At 38.7% G+C, this 21,492-nt stretch overlaps 2 protein-coding genes across 24 annotated transcripts in view; one reads left to right on the top strand and one right to left on the bottom strand.

Annotated features, from left to right (window-relative positions):
- Nucleotides 1–21,492, top strand: part of mRpL55 (mitochondrial ribosomal protein L55) — a 59,813-nt gene that overhangs the window by 19,615 nt on the left and 18,706 nt on the right. For 2 of the 3 annotated variants that reach the window (XM_067098151.1, XM_067098149.1), the window contains exon 5: nt 8,537–13,956. The exons of the other annotated variant lie outside the window; for it this stretch is intronic. The gene's annotated coding sequence lies outside the window, so the exon portion shown is untranslated. Of the gene's footprint in view, nt 1–8,536; nt 13,957–21,492 lie in introns of those variants that run through there. 3 annotated transcript variants of the gene reach the window in all.
- Nucleotides 14,751–21,492, bottom strand: part of Osbp (oxysterol binding protein) — a 420,928-nt gene continuing 414,186 nt past the window's right edge. For all 21 annotated transcript variants that reach the window (XM_067098146.1, XM_067098127.1, XM_067098129.1 and 18 more), the window contains one exon: nt 14,751–17,995. In XM_067098146.1, the coding sequence (XP_066954247.1) occupies nt 17,856–17,995 (140 nt within the window). In that variant the 3' untranslated portion in view covers nt 14,751–17,855. The remainder of the gene's footprint in view (nt 17,996–21,492) is intronic.

The raw sequence follows: 21,492 nt of genomic DNA, 5'->3' as shown, positions 1-21,492 counted from the left end.
ACATGTCCCACCCACCGCCGGAAATACTGGAAACAACTTAGCAGATAGCCTCATTGTGTTTCTGCTGGCCCTCGAGTAACATTGGGGGTTTCCTGCAGCTTTTTTTTTTTACATATTTTTGGTTGTAGGGCTGGATTTCGGTGAAGTATTATCGCTTATTTGAATAGCCTTCAAGCTTTAATAGCTTTCGGGATAATTTTTTCTAGTTATTTGGTTTTTATTATGCCTGGTTCAAGTTCACCTAGTTTTGCTATTGTAGCAAAAGTTGCAAAACCAAATCAATCAAATCTTCATATGATTTTCATACAGTTTGCAGTGAATGTAGTGGGCAGAAATATGGTAGGGAGAAAACTTGTGCTAAATGTAATGATTAGCAAATGTAGAAGGTATTTAAATCTCAGCTAGACAAGTGAGAGGGATAGAAAAAGGAAAGCGGCCTCTAGAGCTGAGAAACGAGCTTTCCTTAGTCTAGAATTCTACTCTAGGTTAGGTTAGAAGATAGCTCTGCTATTCCTTCTTCCCTTCTTCCTAATTTTCTCCTGCTACTAGCCCTCCTACTTTTAATCCACCTACTCCCGCGCCTGGCTCCCTTGCTTCCGAACTTGATGCCATTGCCAGTCTAGAGTCTAGGTTTTACAAGAAAATTAACTTCCTAGTTAATACAGTGGCGGAGTTAGGTGCGTCACTTAAGGCATTTATAGGCAAACGTATTCAGATGGCGCCACTTCCCACAAAGTGACAAGTGATAGTGTTGTGCAAGTGGAGGATGTGGCTTCTCGTTCCATTGGTTCTTCTAGATCAAGGTCACTGTCCTGCTCCGCTGAACCTAGGAGAAGAAATACCGAAAGTCCAATGGAGGCCGAGGGGATTGGCCCCTGGGTAGTTGCCCTTTCAGTCAAACCTGTGGCTCGTTCCCAGGCATCGACAGACAGCCACTGAAAGATGTCTTGTCAGGAGACAGTGTTATGCAAGTAGGGGAGCTGGCTCCTCGTCCCACCGGTTCTCCTAGACGGGTCTCTGTCCTGCTCCCCTGAACCTGGGAGAAGACATGCTGGAAGTCCAAGGGAGGCCAGTGGGGTTTGCCTACGGGTTGCTGCCCCCTCAGTTGAACCTGTCGCATGTATAGAGGCAGTCCCCAGTTATCGGCAGGGGTTCCGTTCTGAGCGTGTGATGATAACCGAAAATCGCTTGCTAACGGAAAATCGGTGATTTTCGGGGCTTATTGGCAGCACCAATAAGCAGAAATCGGCGATTTTTGGCGCCGAAAATTGACAGTTTTTGTCGCTAAACAAGGACTGTAAAACCGGATCGCCATTAACCGGGGACTGTCTTTATCCCAGGTTTCAACAGACAGCCACTGGAAAGGTGTCTTGGATGTGCACCAGTGTTGTATGACTCTCAAGACTCCAGGCCAGACTGGAAGCGCCGCAAATGCTTTCTAGATTCGGCTTGTCCAATGAAGAGGCACACAGACAATGCTGGCCACTCTTCTCTGCTGCCCAGTTAGCGGTTAAAGGAGCCGGGTCGCAGCCTTCAACCTTCCTGCAGCACATGGGATAGTCTGGAGTGAAGGCAGCCCCCGAGCCAAGTGCCGCTAACTGAAAATCACCACTAACTGAAAATCGGTGATAATAGTACTGAAAACTCTGCTTAACAGCACTGTTAACCTGATATTGGCATCTTTAACCAGAGATCGGTGCAGAAATCCCCACTTAACAGCACTGTTAACCAGAGATCAGCTCCGAGATCCACACTTAACAGTGCCGTTAACCAGAGATTGGCACCGAAAATCCAGTTAACAACGTCACTAGCCAAGTGCCGTAACACCAAAATGCTGTGAACCGATGCTGCTGGTAAGTGGGGACTGCCTTTAGTCCTCTCCTGAGCATACTTCTGTTGGGAGCCAGTACAGGTATTTGGCTCCCAAGCACCCAACGATCCCTCTCAGGACCCCATCGTCTTTGTTCAAGCTCCCATCTCCTCACAAGTGCCTGACGCCAGCTCCTGAGCGTCCACTGCCAGTTTCTGAGCGCCCAGTGCCGGCTCCCAAGTGCCAGCTCCCAAGCACCTGGCGCCAACTCTTCAGTATCAATCTCCTGCTCGGAGTTCCCAGCACCCATTTCCAACTGCGGGTCTTCTAGCCTATGGAGCTGTCCTTCAATATTTGCGGGCGAGCTTTCCTCCTTTTTTTGGCTCCAGCTAGCCCCAGTCTCGCCTATCTCGACCTTCCTCATGAGGAGCCATCCGGATGACAGACCTAGGCTCTTCACAATGGTGCTTTCCTCGTCTTCTAGGAAGGCACTCAAGGAAATTGAAGTTTGGTTTTCTGCTAAGAGGGAGTAAGGTAAGGCTTCCTTCGTCTTTCCTCCCTCGCATTTAATCCATAGGAGGTTTCTTTCCTACGCCACCAGGGAAACTCCTCCTTCCAGACGCTCAGCATTTTTGTCAGCAAAAGTTATGTTTTCAATTGCAGAACTTGACCACCTTGTCAAAGACCTCTTCGAGGTGTTTGAAGTTTTCAGTTTCTTGGACTGGATGGTGGGAGCGCTAGCCAAGAAGATTGAAAATTGCAATGATTTAGTTGGAGACTTCGCCTTGGACTGGCTAGGAGTCCTTTCTCATGAACTTGCGGCTCTTTTCCATAAATGGTAGAGTAGACATAACGACTCTTCTTCTGAGACATCTCTGACTCAGATTGTGGATTTTCTCCTTTATCTGAGGACCTCTAGGGGTCTGTTGCCCTCCACCATTAAGGGGTATCGAGTCTTGCTTAGCTCTGTTTTTAAGCACAGGGGTCTGGATCTGCCTTTCAAGCCCGGATCTTAACTACCTCATCAAATCTGTAGTATTAACCTTTCCTTGATATAACTATTTCTGAGGTTTAGGGGGGAATGTCTTATGTTTTTTAGAACACAGTTTAAAGTAACAGGAACAGTTCTGTTCATATTTATCTTATAAAGTAGCTCCAGGTCAGCAGTGAGTAGCTGTTTTTTAATTGTTTCATCATTGTCTCCTTAACCCCGAAGTGTATAAGGGCATCACCAAATATCTCTTGAATCAGGAGATTACAGAATTCTTAGAAAAATCTTTGAAGCCTTCCCTTCAGTGTACTGTTTCTGCAACCTTTTCCACACGAAAGTTCTGAGTTGAATATCAGTCCAAACGACCCTTGACTTCTTCGACTTAAGTAAGCTCTTTCAGGGTGATCAAGGCTCACATTTTTCCTGTCTGGCAAAGCTTCAAGAAGAACCTTGGGTAGTAATGATTCTCGGGGAAGGATACTTTGTACTTTTTGTTACTCTTCCACCCCTGTTGCCATCCTGGATATCCTTCCTTGCTCACCCTCTTCACACAGTGAATTTCTTGGTTTTGAAGGAGATCAGACAGTTGTTACACAAGGAGGTGATCAAGCAAATTTTAGACCAGTCACAGATTTTACCACCAACTAGTTGCCAAGGCCCCGGGGAAGCTAGAAACTAGTATGGGACATTTTTAGTTGCAACAAGTTTGTTCATTTTACTCCTTTTGGGGTGGAGCCATTCAGTTTGGCCTTAGCAGCCTTCCAGATGGGTGACTGGATGTTTTCTGTCAGTATGCAAGATGCGTACTTTATTGTTATTATTCAGAAGATGAACCCTATTCATATGGAACAAACCCATAGGGGCCATTGACTTGAAATTCAAGCTTCCAAAGAATAGTGTTCAACAGGAAGTAAGAGGAGGTATAGGGAAATACAGAAAGAAGAGATCTCACCTATTTAAAGAGAAAAATTAAATTAACAAATAGATAAAATATTAAAATGGAAGGAAAATAGGGTAGTAATGCATTGCATCTCCACTTGAACTTGTGGTTCCAGTTGCATGATATCCTCAGGGAGACTGTTCCACAGTCCAACAGTTGAGGAATAAAGTACCTTTGGAACTGAGAAGTTCTACAGTGAGGTTCTTTTACTGCATACTGGTGCTATTGTTCAGCAAATCTGGTTGCTCTCGGCAGGAAAAGGGGATCAGGGATCAGCTGAGAATATGAAAGATCTTTGTTAAAATACAACTTATGAAAAACTGACAAACAAGAGACCATCCGCCATTGGTCCAAGTCATAATTACTAATATTAAGAAACAGAAACCTACCACCATGAACTACTCTATCTAAAAGAGATAAATCTCTGACAGAAGCAGACATCCACACCGGAGAACAGTATTCCAGTAAAGGAAGCACAAATGACCTAAAACAGGTTGCATTGATTTTATCACTGTTATAAATATATGAGAAATATATAAGGCCTTTCTTACAACACCTAAATTTTGTGTGCCATTTGCTGACACTTTCATTAGATGCTTCCCAAAATTAAGATGTGAGTCAAAAGTTACACCTAGAATAGTTAGAGCTTGAGACTCATTCAGCAGAGTTCCATGGACTTGGAGGAGAGGATGGGGTGGAAAATTTGTAAAAGAGCTGCTAATCAACAGTGTTTTTGTTTTACTGGAGTACATCCTCATACCCCACCAACTACACCATTCACTAATTTAGGTGTTGTTAGTATTGTTTAGAAGGCCTCATATATTTATAACAGTGATAAAATCAACGCAACCTTTTTTGAAGCTATTTGTACTTCCTTTACTGGAATACTGTTCTCCAGTGTGGATGTCTGCTTCTGCCAGAGATTTATCTCTTTTAGCTATAGTGGTTATGGTGGCAGGTTTCTGTTTCCTAATACTAGCAGTTATGACTGGGACCATCGACAGATGGTCTTTTGCTTGTCTCTTTTTCATAAGTCGTATTTCAACTGAGGTCTTTCACATTCACAATTGATCCCTGATCCCATTTATCTGCTGAGAGCAACCAGATTCACTGAACAGTGGCACCAATATGCAGTACGGTAAATGTGTCTTGCTGTCGAAGTTCTCAGTTCCAGAGGTCCTTTATTCCTCAAACCATTGGACTGTGGAACAGCCTCCCAGAAGATGTCTTGCAACTGGAGCTTCAGAAGTTCAAGCAAATATGCAATCATTTTAATACTTTTTATCTATTTATTTATTAATTAATTTTTTTTTTTGATAAGTGGGATCTCTTCTTTCTGTATTTCACTTTACTTCCTCTTAACTCTTCCTAATGAACACCATATTCTTTGGAAGCTTAAATTGCAAGTCAATGGCCCCTGTGGGCTTGTTCCATATGATTAGGTTTCATATACTGAATAATAATGATAATAATAATAATCCTCTCGATGTCCTGACTGAAACTTAGGGCAGCTTCATTTCTCATAAGTGGAGACTTTATGACACCCACAAGTATTGCATCATTAGCATACTAAACAATCTTGTTTTCCAGGCCAACAACCATATCTCTTGTATAAACTAAAAATAACAGTGGACTACAAACACTACCCTGTGGAATTCCAGATATACAATAGGTCTTGGTTCGCTAAAGATCCCGTCAACAGCAACTCGTTGCTGCCTACCTGTAAGGAAATCTTGAAGTAAATGTAAAACATATCCGCTCACTCCAAGATTCTGAAGTTTATAAATAATTTCCTTGTAATTCACTAAAATGAAACCAGCACTCAGAACACTTATAAAGGTTCTCTTGCAAATGGCATGTCAAATCTAAAGGAGCATCGCAGATACCTAATTGCTTTTGACATGCATATTAACTATTAGCAAACAATCCTTTAGATTCCACATACTTATACAGCTGCATAAAAATTAGTTTTTCTGCAACCTTGGAGAGCACAGGGAGAATAGAAATTGGGCTGTAATTACTGCATTCTGCAGATATGCCTTTCTTTGGAACAAGCACTCTGTTGCTAAGCTTGTGCTCATCCACAGAGTTACTATATTGACATAAAAATCTGGGGAGACAACACATTAGAACCTTTTTAAAAACCAAAGAATAGAAATCACCAGAAACTTCTCCAGCTATCAAGATTATCAAGAATTTTTTTAACATCCTTAGAGAGAGCAAAATGCAAATTTTGTGAGAGTAGGGTCAGGATGACAAGTATCAGGGAGAGGGACATCCTCAGTTGATTACTTAGCTTCAAAATCTCGATGAAGTCGTTCAGCCTTTTCCCTAGGGCCAGTAACCAATCTACCATCATCTGTTAGTAGTGGAGCAATGGGAGATGAGCTTGACCCAAAGATAAATGATGCCAATTTGGTCCACCACAGATGAGGCTGAGTAATTCCTTTAAGTTTCCAATTTAAGGAATTATTGTAATTTCCCTAAGCAGTATGATAAATTCTATTCACAGCGCAGGGACTCAATAAAAATGATGTAATTTTCATGTGAACAATTTTGTCTCCATGTGTTGAATTTGGACTGTTTGTCATTGTAAGCTCTTCTACATGTATCATCAAACCATGGCTGGTAATTTATCTTGAATTTAAAGACCTTTCTAGGAACATACCTTACTAAAATAGCCATCAGCTTCTTCTTTGGATCTGGATCTGATATAGTACTTGAAATATTAAGTGCCTGATATGCTTCAATAGTGCGATCCTAGTTGGCTGTAGATTTTAGCCAGACTATTTTTCCAATAGTGGAATTAGGAATATACTGATTGACAGATATGTCCATCCCAGTGGCACAGTGATTGTAAGTGCCTATATACTCGCAGACCTTGGACTTGTAACCTAAATTTCATAATCCATCCATCCATCCATCCATCCAAAATCAGAGGATACGCAGAACTCAAGAGCAGACCAGCCATGTTGATCTGTTGAATTTGAATTAAGCCACTTGAATGTGCTTTGCATTATGCAGTCTCCACAAATAACAAATGAAGCTTTTAAATCGTGTGACTGAGCTATACTAATCCTCTCCAAGAAACAGTCATATGTGGAATCGTTGGGATTGCGGTAAACAGCAAATACATATACATTGTAAAACTTGCTGAAAACTTTAAAACAAAGAATTTCATGGCAACGACACTCTAAGCTTTTCTGATGATACATAGGTCATCTGGACTTAGTGTGTACAGCCATACCTCACGCATGTGGGATTTTATGACAATAAATAAAATCTGGGCCATCAAACCTTGGGATTAAAAACTCAACATTTGACTTGTTACTACTTACAAGAGTTGCAGATAAAAACATCAAGTCATAGTTATGGGCACAACTCTGGCAATCAAGAAAATTTGACCTTAAGTAGAAATCAAGAAAATGTGACCTTAAGCCCAGAATATTTGAGTAAAGTACTCTGCAGGTTTTCTTACAGTAATGAGTAGCAGGCTCCGGGCTCCGCTTAATGTCTCCCGAAAGAATAAAAATTAACAACATAAGTTGCAAAACTAATCAATAGACTCATAACAACAGCAACATAATAAAAATCAACATGACAATAACTGATAATGATGCAATCAACAGCAACAGTATTTATATTATTCACAAAAATTACATTGAGGTATAAATAAAACTAACCCTATGTCACTGAAGAAATGCTGGAAGCAAATGGTTGATAAGATGAAGCCAGCACACCTTATTGTAGGAAAGTCCACCTAGCATTGCAGCTAAGCCCCGCCCACTGATTATGTCATGATCATTCCTTGAAGCTGATTGGTTGGCAATGGTTTTGAAAAGTTGGTTAATCTGTGGTTCTTTTCATCTTCATTTATTTTGTAATGGTTGTTTTACCAAACTAAAATACATTCTGCTGATTATCAAAGGGAAATGTTATATTATCCCCTGCAATAAAATCATAATACACATCTCCCTAAAAATGGTAAAAAAAGAGGAAAATATGAATGAAGTCAAGTGTTCTGCAATACTGCAGTCTTGTGTTTTGTAAATGAAGTTCACCTGAATATGGAGGTGACATGGAATGTGTGCGTTCGAATCGGTGCACTGGACAATGATAATTACCATCTGATATTGTCAAGTGTGTTCACCATTCTAAATTTAACACAAAGATTTTCTCAGAGCTGTGCAGACTGGTATTTCATATTGATTTCAGGAAATTGTACTACATTTTAATAGTCATAAAGTCGATTTCATTGCAATTGTTTACACATTCAGAGGGATGACAAGCAGTGACTGCACTCTACAAAATGAGAATATACCTGTGTTTAACTTAAACTTACAGTATGATAGGCTATATGAGTCATATTGGATATAATTTGCTGAGAATTTTCTTAAGGACATTATCTCCTCTCAAAATAACAGGATCATAAAAAATGACATAGACCTATACTGTCCTATGTGTTTATGATGTTTGGATTATAGGTCTATCTTATATTCTGCCATTTTATTGTGGTTCTTGTGGTTATTCTGGTTTTTGTTGCTGCTGTTATGGTGCTTGTAGCGTCTTCAAAATATTTTCATATGATAACCTAACATTGCAGGATAAACATAGACCTGTTCATAAAATACTGGTGTAAAGAATTATCTGCCCACTCTTGTTAATTGAAATTTATTAATATGTTTTAATTAAAAGTAATCAAGATCTTTATGAATACAGTCTATGCTAGAATATTCTCCTAGCAAGAGAGAGAGAGAGAGAGATTTACTGACTTTAATATCCTTTTGTCCAACAGGGTAATCAACAAGAATGCCCCCAAAATCAAGTGATTCATGGGCTACTAGCATGCTGGTTTGGATCATCTCATACATAACTTTTTCAGCTATCATTTATTTTTTTCTTATTATGTTAAGTATCTTATGATGCCTTCCTACCCTAGCATTCATTTTCATAGAAGTACTACAGCAGCCTTATATTTACTCATTGCAGTAATACCATTTGTTACCCCTTTTGTAAATATATTTTCAGTATAGTTTATTGAGAGCAGTTTGATAGTTGTGTGTAAGGCTGAGACAGTCCTATGATTAATCTGTGTGTGCCATCGGCTACGTGCCCACAAGTTTTACTTTTATTCTCTATGGTATAAGTGGCGTTACAATTACTGTGGCCATCCACGCATGTATGTGTATGTGCACTTGCTTATACATGTACATTCCACTTTGTATATACATTATATATCATGAGTTGAAATTACTATATTAATTAAAAGCTACTCTATTTCCAACAGATACGGCTAGAAAACTATTTGCAATTGTAGGCCCATGCCCTGTCATTGTCTCAAAATATAAGAATTTGATGTGTAGGCCTATGCTCTGTCTTTGCCCCAAAATATAAGAAATTGATGTGTAGGCCGATGCCTTGTCATTGCCTCAAAATATAAGAAATTGACGTTTAGGCCTAATCTCTCAATGATATTAACATTTGACATGGCTGCATAAGTCTATGCTTCATTTCAGTTAATGCGGTCTATGTGGGATCGCTTATTTAGCCCAACACCAATTTAAAAGAAAAAAAGCAAGATGCCTGTGTATTTAGGTTGCGCATGATAAAAAAAAAAGATGCACAGACAAAATGACCCAAGATCTTCATAATGATACACTGTATAACCTAATATATCTTTTATCAGAGATATCAGTTGCATACTTCACAACCCCGGGAACTCTTATCTGTGGTGTTATGATTCATGCACAGAACGCAACATTGCCGAACAGAGTCAAATCCATACTGGTAATCATTTGGACTGTTAACTTATGTGACGTCATTTCCCCCTCGAGAGCTAGCCAATCACTGGCGTGCAGTGGGCAGGGCAAAGATGGGTAAGAAACCTGCCTGGTTTGCCACAACAAAGAGGGGAGGGCAGTCAAGATGGATTTAGAAATTTTGAAAATCCTAGAAGGAAAAGTTTAGGTAAAGAAGAAGGCGCTTTCCTGATAATCCACCAAAAAAACTTTTGGTTTCTCATCAGCCTGTCCTACACACTTTCAGAAAAACAGGAAAATGAACAGAAAAGAGGAAAAATGCCTGATTTTACCCTCAAGCAAGGGAACTCAAACCCAAGGCCATGGATGGCCACAGTACAATGGCTATAGCACAGTCCAAGGTTAGAGAACAAAGTTTGTATTCAGAGTAACCTTCTCTTCGAAGGGTTGCCTACCAAGGCTGATGAGACCAGAGCTTGAGAGATCTAAGAGGGTATACCAGCAATGGGATTGGTATCAGGGAGAGGGAAGGTCGGCAGTCCTTGACAAGTACAGTAGTACATAACTGTTTAGAAGTACAGACTATCCCCACTTGTGGCTGCTAGAGAAGGAGACAGTCTACCCTAAGCATTCCCCTCCCATATTCTCTTTGTCTCCCCCTTGAGCCAGAGATGGAGAGGGATTGTTTAAAAGGCTGGGAAGACTCTTGGCCCATTTGTGATGAAGAGAAACCAGGACTCCCTGTGTTGAGGAGGTCTGAGTCTTCCTGATACTTGATGCAGAAGGCATGGCTACTCTAGAAGGTTTGGCTGCAGTACCGTTCGAATGCCTAGTGAGCTTGAAGGAGACTGCATGTTAGCTTAAGGTATCCTGGCTATCAGAATGCCTCTTAAGAAAGGGTAAAGAGTAACCTAAGACTGATCCAGTCTACTGAGACTAGTCATGGGAGAAACTTGTTGGGAGAAGATAGATTTTATATTTATTTAGTAAAATCTTAAAATACAGGAGTGTAAGAACTCACCAACACCCCAGTTTTCCTATAGGTTGCACTTTTTTCAAGAGGAGAGTCTGTGTTTCCTCCTTACATCACTAACCTCTCATCTGCTGTTGAGAGTTCGGTGATGACAAAGTTTGCAAGCATGGTCAGCCAAAGTTGAACCACAGTACTGCCTATGAGGAGGCCATGATGACTGACTATGGTTCCCAACTCTGTAATTGAGAAGAAATATCCCTCTGTTACTTGCCAGCCTTGGCCTTGGCAACGGAATCCTATAAAATGGTTGACAGTAATACAGAAAAACAGAGAAAAATAGAAGAAGATGATTACTAACCTTAGGTACTCATTTTAGTCAAATTACTGCAAGGCATAATTATGCTCAGTTAACGATTAATTACATTTACTTAATTAATAACAATAGTTTACAAATTAATTATATTTGGGGCACACATCATTAATAAGAGATCATGAAGACATGTAATTAACGGTGCCGCAAAAGGTGATATTCCTTGTCCCATCACGTGTGGATGGGTCCAGACGATGGATGAAAGGGGAGCTGAGAGTGTCCTCAGTCACCCACAATAAAGGCATCCCGCTGGAAGAGAGAGGTGTCGAATTAACTATAGTGTTGGCCGGAATTGAAGCCCTAATACCATGCAGTTACAACGTGCCCATGAATGGCATAGCCAATTGAAACTCCCTTATATCTCACTGTTCACAGATTTGAATTAACTAGCATGCAAACGATTGATGGTCATAGTTGAGAAAAGGCTGGACTAGGGATCAAAGGGAGAATTTACAGAGATGAATGGAGAGAGAGAAATACACGTGGTGGAACACAGGATTTACTTGGAGGGGTTCATTAAAAAGTTGAGAAACATTCAGTAGGAGGAAAAACAGGGTGCCAAAATACTCGAGTTGTCTTAAGGTGCGTTTACACAATCGAACTATGTTCGACGGACAAAATCGTTACCATATCACAGGAGAAGCAGGATGACGTCATAAGCGGTGAAACGATGGAAGCGGATCTGGCAACAAGCAGTGGTACCAGATGAGGGTGTTTACCACCGTTTCGAATCTGCTCACAGGGCATAGACCGGTGGACAATGTTCGAAGGTGATGTCCGTTGGTAACTCAGGCATTTAATTCAGTGTGTGACGTTTCGATGCTGGGAACACGGACAGTGTCCGGTACACCACTTGGTGCTCGCTTCTGACGTCAACAGCGAGCCTTTTCGCTTTCCACTGCTAGTTGGTAACAATTATATCCGTCGAACATTGTTCGATCGTGTGAACGCACCTTTAGGCTTACCGCAGGAGTCCAAAGGAACGATCCAATATATGGGTATCCTGAAATCAGGCCCATCACAAAGGGGCATGGGTTGCAGACCTGTGGAATGGGTTAGCGAGAACAATGGACGTCCACTCGCTATCAGAACCAAAACACTTGTGAGAACGAACCCGGGGTAGGTGCACCCGACTCATGGCAAGACCAGAGCGCCTCAGGGTCCAATATGGCTGCCGCTTCTGGTAACGACTGCAATCCTTGTAGCAGCTCTCCCGTAGCAACCTGGAAACACGAGACATTTGGCGGCAGAAGGGGAATAATACAGGAAAGACAAAATTGAGAGGAGTATACTAAATGGGCAGCCATTTTGCACTTAATTTGAATGGGGGTGGCCATTTTATGAATGAGGGTTAACCCTGCACGTAAAACCTTCCTTGAGTTTATTTTGGGAGAAATTTTGTCATCTTGGACGAAGCAGGATAACCGTAAGTGTCCGCTCAAAACTACTGCAATACAGAGGTATGAAAATGAAGCACCTGTACATGTATGAACCTTCTGTTTGCATGTGCACAATCCAGAGATGGTGCAAACATACATCACAAGTTTTGGACAAACCAGGCAACACCGGAGGGTTTGCACGATCACTTACATACAGATCATCTCAGTGCTCTGTCACACATGAACCTTCTATCTGCATGCACCAAGTGCTGACTCTTCTCTGCATATCTTGGCAGAAGTAAAAACAGGGAAAGAGTCTGAGACAGTCCTCATGACTTAGAAGGAAATGAGAAGACATTGGTTCACAAGCCTGCTCAAGAGAACCCGGTGTCAACTCTGCTTACAGCAGATGTCCCACCTGCAGGTGAGTGAATGTTGTTGCCAACCCCCAAAGATGGAAGGCACTCACTTCTTATGAGAGGGCTTCCAATACTTGTTTTTTCTTTGCCCCAGAGGAAGAAAGGATAGAAGATAAGGAGGAAGAGCTTGATGACGAGGCAGCAGATATGCCTTTGTGTTTCTCCACCTTACTCTGTCTACAAATCTTACTCTCCTTGGCTACAGTAGCGACATGTTGAGGCAGGTGGTAACATTGGATGAGTGCAGCCTATGCTCTACCATTGGGGTATCTCAACAAAAATGATGACTGCCACAATGATATGCTCCTTTGTGGGAACAGCAGTGAAAGATGGTACTCAAAATACAGAGGGGTAGAAATGTTTGCCAGTAGTTCAGTGAAACTGCCAATAAAACCTGGTAAGTAGCGGCAAACTACAAATGCACACTGCTGTCTCACTTGGAGAGCGTTTGATGCACACACCTGGGTTGACACTGTTGGAGATTGAAAGTGGGCTGGTCACCTACTTTCACGTGTACCCCCATTCTCCAGCCAGAGGAGAACGAGCATAGGGTAGGGGGAGAGAGGTTTGTCTGGTAGGAGCTAAACAGATTCTGGGCTATCAAAGGCAGAGTCCTTCAAAGAAACTGAAAAACATCTTTTGGCCTCCTTCCCTTACTGTTAAACCTCTCCACTGTGAAGGAGCGGAGACAGCGCACTCCTTGCAGGACCTACTACAGCAAAACAACAAAACCTGGCTACACACCAGCATAAAGCAGCCATTAACATGCTTTTGTCCTTCACACCTTGTGTGTTCACTTTTTTTCTTGAAGTCTGTGCTGAACTAAAATTCAGACACCATACAAACATTAAAGATGAAGGAAGTTTCAGGAAGTGCTGCATATCTTAACTATATCTAAAGAAAAAAGTGCTGTCTTACAGCATGTGAGTGGGACCTCCCTCAGATACTCACTTACCTACCTCCAGTTAACCACTTTATAAAATTTCAGTGACTGTTTGAAAAGCTCATGCCTAGGAATACTCCAAATAGAAGGTGATGGTTTGTATTTTTGTAGGAACAATAGGTTGATTCTGCACTGCATATGTGGATTGAACTTCTTGGATGAAGTGTGATGGTCTTGGCCATAGTTAATGCTCTGTGAATGGCTGCAGTTCCATGGGTTTGTTCACGATAGCCTTAAACTGGGAAATTCTTGTACATCCAAATTTAGAGAACCTTTAACTTTGTAATGGCTTCAGAATAAGAAAATTGTATTCACTTTTTGATCCCCAAATTTTGAGGTTTAGAGAAAATTACTGTTTTCAGATTATGTGTATGTACATTTTTATTTTTCCTCACAATGTCTTGGTAGTATCACATGTAATTGTAATTATATGATGTTAGAATGTCTTCAGTATATCTGATGAAGGATTTTCAAGTGGCATTTCATAGTGCGTATTGTAAATGCGAGATGAGCTGTGATGTGGTTTTACAAATTTAAATTTCAATTTTTTTTTTTGTCTTGTATGATTAAGATTGCTTTTGTGTACATATATACATTTATTAAATGACACTTGGTGTTGACTGTATAACAGGACACCGTTACCTCATTTCTCCAGTCACTGTTTTGGTCAACTGGAGAGCACTACCAACTGAGTCCTGCCAAGCCTACCACATCCCAGATACAGGGATTTTGCAACTTTTCACTTTATCATGAGCTCCGTACATCCATTTCATTGTGATAGAATATGGTGCATAGAAAAATGCTGTACAGAGTTCTGTTCTTAATCCATTTTTTCTCTCGGAAGTTTTCCCATTTATCTCCTATCACATATATCTACATATATGTATTTTCCTTGATTCATACAGTAATCTGTCAAAATCTGGTGCTATTTTTCTCATGTTAGGTCAACTGTCTGTTTCCGTGAAAAAGGGTTAGGTAACGGTGTTGGATTGTTCACCTAGTCAGCCTCAAATAGGATTTGTTCATTGTACAATACTCCAAAATAGTGTAAGAATTAAAAAAGATTCCTTGGAAAGAGTAAAAGAAATTTCATGTAAACACTATATGCCAAAAGCAGTACTAAAATCACAGATACTCCTCATAAAGGGTTAAAGAAACTTCCTGTAAACACTAGTCTCCCATTTTATTTATCTCATATCACAAAAGCAATTAACTCATCATCCAAATAATATATGTAAGAATAATGTAAAGATAACTTAGTACAATATTCCCCTGCAACAACATAACATTGCAGAGGTATCATCTGCCAACTAACATTACTTTCTGTAGCAAAAACAACTGCCACATTTTAATTCAATGCTCAGCATTGTACTGATCAATAGTTATATACTGTACTGTAAGTTCAAATTTATAATAAACAACAGAATATGTATCATCTGCCAATACTCTTTATTAAAATGCTCATTTTAGCCTATCAAAATAACAGGAGACAATTCCCCTCATATAAAGCTTTAACAACAGCATTTTCAATTGGTTTGTAGAATAGGCTATAAATCTAATTTTACAATCAAACCTCATTACTACTTACTTGACATCTACATAAAATATATTCAAGTTACCAAACAAAGAAATATGCATTCCCATTTTAGCACAGCACTACCAATGGCACGTGAAAATCAAATGAGCAAACGTAAATAATAATAATGAGGTTTAACCATAACATTGGTCAGCGCACACTCCTCTAAAAGTGAGAATATGTACAGATGAAGTCCCTATCCAGTCCTACAGAGCCAATGGCTGCCCTATTTTCTTACACCTGTTTATCACAAGCAATAAATCTATCATGTGATGGAATCAACTAATCTAATGCACACAAATGCTAAACTATTTCAAGTTAAAACAATTACAGATTATGCTTTAGATAAGTTGTTCCCATCAATATCAGTACAATAATAACCAAGTTACCTGGTGTAGAGAAATGTGTAATACTTTTATAATTCATCCATACCTGAATTACAAATTCTTCAAGCACTTCACTAGATTATGTTCAGTACCAGAGAATGAGTCGAGCCTCCTTTTGGGTGAACTGCTGCTTTACTATGGTTTCTATCATACAAATTCATATTATCTAAACACCTTCAGGCATAAAAAATATGCACAAATTGCTCAACAGATCAACAACTATACCTATGCAAAGTTCGGCTATGGAGTGAAATCACACTACAATTTTGGATATCTAGTAAGTTTTCATGAAATTGTTTTTGTATCTTCTTTGATAAGCTTTTGTTTTTTTTTTTGCCTACAATCTAAATTTTTACAGAGCACAAATTTTTCTTAAAAACAGGTATAAAGTAAAAATTGACATCTGTGATGTACTATTATTGTTTATCAACAAAACTGAATAATAGCAAGAGGAAGCCATAGCTTCTTTGAGCAGAGTCATGGTATGCAAATAAATTTCCTGTGCCATGCTAATACCTAAAGTAGATTGATGGCCACATCCTCACGCTATAGAAGGAGTTCCATGAGATATGCTCAGTGGTTCCATGAAAGACAATTAGTAACCAAAACCAATAACAAAGGTGAATCCTATTTATGAATAAGATTGGTATATTTAACAAAACTTACCCTTACAACAAAATGGTTACAGATATCTTCTCACCACCACTGGTTTCACACTGGCAGATGGACAAATTGATAAGGACGGTTGGCCACATAGCTACAAAGACTTAGAATCACCACCTGTACTGTTTAATAATATTTGGATCAAATATATTAAGTCTTAACCATACACCCAACTTAATTTGCATGACATTACTGCAAATCAGTATCAACCCACAATATAATGCAACACATTCTAAAATAAGAATAATGTTGTCTATGTCAGCATCAACAAACTGAACAATGTTGTAATCTATGTCAGCATGAATAACCAAATCATCTTCAAAATGAGAAAAACATCTACAATTTTAGCAGCCTTGTCACAAAATTATAAAAATTCTTCCTCAAAGGACCCAGCACACCATTAATGAAAGATACAGAAAAATTAGACTTCATAAAATAGTTAATACTTGGATCTTGTAATTTTATGCATTTATGCTGCTGTCTAGTTTCAGTAGCCAGAGTAGCACAGTAACTGAACAGCTTTATGTCGAAACACATGATGTGTGCATGAAGCCAGATGCATATATCAATCCATACTCTAGTGAATGATGCAGCTATGAGACATTATTTTACAATGAGATGTCTAATCATTAAAGGAAGGAGGGGATACTAACAATATATACTGTACTCTGATGATCTTCAATATGCACCAACAACAATTCAAAAGTCCTAAATTATACTACACAAACCATCAAACTTTGAGAATTCTGTGCAGGATCAAGCTCTAATAAATAATGAAAAGGCTTTTAAAATTACCTTTCACATTTCCCATCTTGTATAAACAAAACTGAATTATTGTTTGAGTACTGATACACCTTTGTCTTTCACTTATTTCTCAAAAAAAGAGAAGACAAAATAAATCTTGTCAAGGCAGCATATGAATGCACAGATGCACAAGCCCTGTAAAACTGAGAATTTACATGTTGACATACAACTCAACATAGTAATAGCCAAGACAGTAACACATTTTCATAAGAATCAACACATATATATATGGTTTAACTACAAACGTAGTGTGCAAATAAAAAAAAAAAGTTCTTTTTCAAATTGGTCCATCAAGTGTAACTGGGATGCAGTTCACTGTGAATCACTTTTGCACTTTGAACACTATATGAGAAGTTTCTCTGGGGCAACTTAGTTTTACATAAAAATATGATCACATAAAAAAACAAGTACCTCAAAGCTGTAGAAATACCTACAGCAACACTATTAGCACCCGAAGCCTTAGAGGGCAATTCTGAGTCCTTGATATGGAGTCATGAAATCAAGAGTGAGCAAAAGGGCTTTCAGAAGCATCATCTCCTCTTTGAGGCATCACGTAAAATATTGAAGGACGACCATCTATAACATTCTAAGGCTTGAGAATGTCTTTTCTTCATCTTGCACAGCAAGGTCATTATCACTGCTTTATCACTTTCAACTAGGGACCAAGCTATGATGAAAATCATGATTTCATACAATGTCATCAAAAATAATCTAAAAAATTTCACATAATATAGCTCCATTTTACCAAATTTACATACAAAATGACACTGCCTCCATATCACCATTAATTTGGTAGAAAGAGCCACATGGCTAATTATTAAGGCAGGTACTACATTTGGGTACTAGAAGATATCAGGACATCTGGACCAATCCTGCCTCTCTTTACAGTCCCAATATTCGTGTGTATACCTAAAGGATAATGCCCCTGTCTCATCAGTCTCCTTCTTGAACCATACTGGACTGTAAGGAGGATACTCCCTACCTGTTAAGAAATACGAGGACTGTCAATATATGCATACAGTAATAATGGTACAAAATAAATACTGTACATTTAAAGATGTAAATGAAATTCAACTAAACATGTAATCCATAAAAGGCATTAGTCCCCTGATTACGGTTAAGCTGGGTTTATATTTTCTGTCTTGCAGCACTTAACCTACAGGGAATTGGTAATGTATTTTAGTTATAAAAAATACTTCATCCAGAGTAACTTCTTATAGAAAATAAATAATTATATCCTATAAAATAAATTACAGCTTCAAGAAAACTTACAACAGGATAGCCTGAAAAAAACTGTTCTGACAAAATGTCTTCAAAGGATTGTGTGTCCGCATCATCTGCTATCAAATGAAATGTGGACATGAGCAAAATGTGTGTTGTTAATGTTATATGGGATTCTCAACTTGAATATAAGCTATAAGAGAGTTTAATGATACCAATGAGATATTTCTAGATGGTCATAGGATTCATCCAAAAGATTTGTTACTATATGTGAAGTGAAAATTGGATATGCTGTATTTCTAGATGGTCATAATCATGGTGCTGTTTACTGAAGTTGAAAAGGTAAGTAGGAAGATACAAAATTTAAATGGATGTAAAGTAAAGGGAGAGAGCAATGCGGCTTGGGTCAAAGGACTGCTAAAAGAACCTGTCATACCATCTACATTGAGTCATCTGAGGCACATTGTAAATGGTACCTTCCTGCAAGGTACTTTTTGTGCAAATGAGAGCTGGGTCATATGGGGTGGCCATTATATAAACATGTGTTACACTTGTGCAACCAATTTTCAACCAGGATAATACTGTACCACTTCTACATGTCTTTCTTATGGTGCTGTCACTGCCACAGCCCTACTGATGGCTGATCTGGTCTATATATAAATGCACATTTTTTGGGGTATCAATACTCCATAAATCTAGCCATTTACTCACAAGAATGGACCTCAGCAATCTCAAAATCTTTATAGGAGATTTGACTCAATCTAGTTATAACATACGTAAATCTGGCTTTTTTGTCTGCATCTGCATTTCCTTCAATGCCTACATAAGTAAGATACAGCCTAGTTCAGCATTTTACCAGTTTCACATAATTTTGCAAAGAGAATCTGACTTGTACAAGAAAATTCTTGGGACATTAATTTTAAACAGAAGTGCTTTTAAGGTGGGCATAAAATCCCACTGAAAATTACAAACTGTGAAATTTTATTTTTGATAAGATTACAAGCAGAAAATATTGTGGACAAACCTTTGTCGAAATAGATCTTTCTTAGCTAATAAAAAATAATTTTTTTTCGTCTACAGAATTTTGTATTTTTATAGATATACAGGTACAAGCCATCACCTTGTAAGTATGAGCATTTTTCAGCTTGCACTGGGGAATATTCCTACATAAAAGGCAATGGTTTATATTTCCATAGGATACTGCACCATATCCCACACCACAGAATTTCATTAGCGGTTCTGCACATCCATCCAATACCTCAGAAAGATTTTGACTACGTTAGTGTGCTATTCACACATCAAAGAATCTGACCCAGTGGTTGTGGACCTTTTTATGTCATGGTGTCTTATACTACATGCTGTTTAGGATATTCTAGTGTAATTTTTTTCTGATATTAATGTGTTAAAATTTGCATTTTATGCCTTATCCGTGGAGGTGCAAATTTTACTATGTTTAGTGCTCTATTGGTGAATGGTTGTGAATGATTAATTATAACAACCCTTTGATCTAATCACTTGTTTACCTCTTCATTGCAATACTAATTAATAAACAGATCACAGTGAAGGGTAAGGGAGACTCATCACTTTCAGTCTGTACAGGTCTGCTAATACCTCAGGTGCATGTCTTGAGCTCGTTACAGTCAATGGTTGCTAACATTAAGGTTAACCTGCCAACACTCCATGTCAAAGGTAAAAGCTTTCCAACTGAAGTGGATGTCAAATATTACATCAAAGAATTTCAGTTTGACGTATGGGAGTTCTGTGGACATTCATCTTAAATTCAATTTCATGTCTGTTCTTCCAGAACTTTTGTTTCCTCTACAGATAACTGTATCCAACTGATGAAATATCAGAACTTTTGTTTCCTCTACATATAACTGTATCCTACTGATGAAGCCCAGATATCTGTTTTCATTATATAGTGGTGTTGAGGCTATGCTCAGAAAGCCATACGGATGCTAAAAATCTTAGAGGTTTCTAAAGAGTTCACACCCAGTTACTTCTGGCTGATTACACTGGTTATATAGAACAAAGAAATTATTCTAAAGGTACAGTTTAATAACTGAAATTTGAGAATTTTGTATTGTAGTTTTATTGTATGCAGTTTTATATTGCACATAAATTGCAATCAAAAGTTTCAAACTTCACACAGAAGAAGCCCAGGAATATTTACTGGATTTCCATAAAATATAAGCAAGGCTTGATGGCCACATAAATGACAAGTTCAATTACAATAGACTGGTTATGGTACTTGGAGTGACAATTACAGGAGATAGTAGTACTACCTCTTCTCTTCTACTCTTTTACATTCAAATTTCTTTGAGGTGGCATGCTCCTGTTAGCTTGGCACTACACATTTATTCTACTAATTTCATTTGTTACTGGTATACTGTTCTCTTTAACTGTGGAAAAATAAAGCTGTAGTTGCTACCAGTTGCTTCTACCATCTATTGCCACTAGAATACTGTAGGGATTGAGGTCAATTTGGATTTGCCTATTTTGGTTGTTGTAATGTTCTTGTATATGATAACTGTTACTAGTATTATTTGATATTGGTTTAGTTTCATGTTTTACTGGGTTTCCTTATATCATGAATAAATATCTGAGATCTCTCACTTTCAATTCCAGTTTAAATTCTTTGGATGCAATTCCCATTCTGCTAACTTTTGTTTTGTATAATTTTGTGAAATAGATGTTCCTTGGACCACATGTGCATGTTCTTGTCAACATCTGATGCATTTGGATTTGTGCATTTCCAGATGTCTTGTGTTCAAGTGAACCACAAGCTTCACATTCTTGTGTTCAAGTGAACCACAAGCTTCACATATCTTCAAGCCTTGACATTTTCATGTCAAATGTAAATTTTACACCTAAGCTCATCTAGTGTTCATTCATATTGGGTTCTTAGTATATTTCCAGATCTGTTATGCTAAGAATACCTTGAGTGACCCCAGTAACAAGTTTTTATCCGGCTGTTTGTTGCCTCCAAGATATTAAGCAGAATTACTGCACCTTGTGAAGAACTAAAACTGTGATTTGGTTTCACAGACACTTCAGCTTTAAACAATTCTTTATAAGCCAGCAACAGATTACTCATCCTAGGTCCAAATTACGTAGATAATATAGTATTCTGTTGCATTTACAGAGTATGCTGATGCCAAACTAAAATATGTGGGTTTGAATCTCATTTTCCCAATCAAACCTCTTCTTTTAAATTGGTACCCTCATTACTGAGGTTTTGTTCATTTTCGGTATCTT

Source organism: Macrobrachium rosenbergii, chromosome 54 (assembly GCF_040412425.1).
Source record: "Macrobrachium rosenbergii isolate ZJJX-2024 chromosome 54, ASM4041242v1, whole genome shotgun sequence".
Lineage (NCBI taxonomy): Eukaryota > Metazoa > Arthropoda > Malacostraca > Decapoda > Palaemonidae > Macrobrachium > Macrobrachium rosenbergii.
Note: the sequence above shows the minus strand (reverse complement) of the source record. Positions and strands in the feature narration are given on the sequence as shown.